General features: G+C 38.3%; 1 protein-coding gene across 1 annotated transcript; it reads right to left on the bottom strand.

Annotated features, from left to right (window-relative positions):
• Window positions 1–276: 276 nt before the first annotated feature.
• On the bottom strand, window positions 277–1,422 carry LOC110035247 (squamosa promoter-binding-like protein 17; the record flags this gene model as incomplete). Its single annotated transcript, XM_020739479.1, has 2 exons — window positions 277–1,050; window positions 1,286–1,422. Coding segments are annotated over 2 exons (742 nt in total), but the record flags the coding sequence as incomplete, so codon positions are not given.
• Between the last annotated feature and the right edge of the window lie 340 nt (window positions 1,423–1,762).

The raw sequence follows: 1,762 nt of genomic DNA, 5'->3' as shown, positions 1-1,762 counted from the left end.
AAAGTAATCATCAAGCTATTTTTTTTCTCGTGAATGCCTTGCAAAAGCATGAAAAAAATTGGTGGACATAAGGTCTTTGGTTATTTGATTCGGCAAGCCTTCAAACACAATTACAATTTTCTTTTGATTCATGATTTCTCTTTCTTGTAACTTTGTTGGTTATTCAAGATTGCATTGCCTCCACTTTCTAGTTTGGGCATTGACACATACACTATGGAATGAAAAACACTTCTGAAAACAAATTCTTGGCATTAAGCACTTCAAGTTGCACGCACACTGACTACATTGCTACCTTCATCAAAGATTTTAAACAATCACCACCCCTGAAAACACCACGCATCACGAAATATCACAAATAAGTTAATAATATTTAATTCCAAAACCCAACCAATAATTAGCCAAATAACAAAAAAAAACCAGCAGTATCATTAATGAATGATGCCACCTAGATAGACCAGTGAATCCCACCATGTAAATTCCCATGGCGCCTACCATGATCAAGTTCCATATTGTGTGTGCCAGCATGGAAGCCGGACTGTTCAAGCTCACGGGCGAACTGTGAGCGGTCAAGTTCCATGACATTACGAACTGGATATGATCTGCTACTGCTACTGCCGCTGCCACCACTTTCGCTACCATAATGGTCTTTGACACTCCATGAATTGGCATTCATGTAGCTATTCAAAATAGTGGTTTGTGGGGTTTGAGGTCTATTGAAGCAGGAAGCTGCTTGGGTTCTGGCAGGGAAGGTTGCGCCCCATGTCTGGGATGACAGAAGAGAGAGAGCACAGCTAGACTCTGAGACTCCTGTGAAGTACTCTTCACCTTGTAGAACCTCCCCCAATGAAGAGAAGAGGGCTCTCCCTGGAGACCATGGTGGCATGGAAACTTGGGTGCTGCTGAAGTCTTCCTGCCATTGATGGTCTATTGCAGCTCGACTATTTCCACAAATCCCACAACTGATTTCTGGCCGGACACCTTTGATCGACTCCCCCAGGAATTTAGAGAATCCCAAGTCCAAGGCAGAGCAACTTGCTTTGCTATTATCGCCTGTATCATATCAGAATGCAACAAAGATTACAAGTAATTTTGTGCTGATGTAAAACTAGGAGAAATTAATACATTCTGGTGAGCTGCGTCCAGATTAGGTGCGGATGATGATTTTTTTTATAGTATTGGTGGTACTTATGGTAGTATGGGTGGTATTGTGACGTAATAAACCACAATACCATCAATATTACCATGAATACCATACAACTTACCATATGTTATTCGCGAGTCTTACCATGTAAGAATGATAAAATCTGCCCTTTGCGTGATAGCAAGGGTGCAGCTGGCGGCTTCCTACGACGCTCATTATGGCCTGCAAGCTTTCTACGACAGCTACGCTTCCCATGATCGAATTCTGGTAACTGATGGAATCTATTTTTGATAAAGTATGGAGTAAGATGGATGTAGCTCTACACAATCTAATGCAAGGAGATAGAATTTTAAAGAAAATAAATAAAAAGTAAAAAATATTTTGGATACAAAAATTTTAACGATCGATAGTGTGAAATAATTTTATAATATAATAAATATTTATTCTCTAATTTACTGCATGTGATGCCTTACATAATTATTATAATATATTTAGTTAATATCTCTAATTCATTACATTATTTAAGAATAAAAAATAGGAATAATTGTATATAGACCACCCTAAAAATTGATATTTACGAGTTAATCAGGTGATTTTTTTGAACTACCGAACTGATGTATT

This window comes from Phalaenopsis equestris, unplaced genomic scaffold (assembly GCF_001263595.1).
Source record: "Phalaenopsis equestris unplaced genomic scaffold, ASM126359v1 Scaffold196987, whole genome shotgun sequence".
Classification (NCBI taxonomy): domain Eukaryota; kingdom Viridiplantae; phylum Streptophyta; class Magnoliopsida; order Asparagales; family Orchidaceae; genus Phalaenopsis; species Phalaenopsis equestris.
This window is presented reverse-complemented; position numbering and strand designations above follow the sequence as displayed.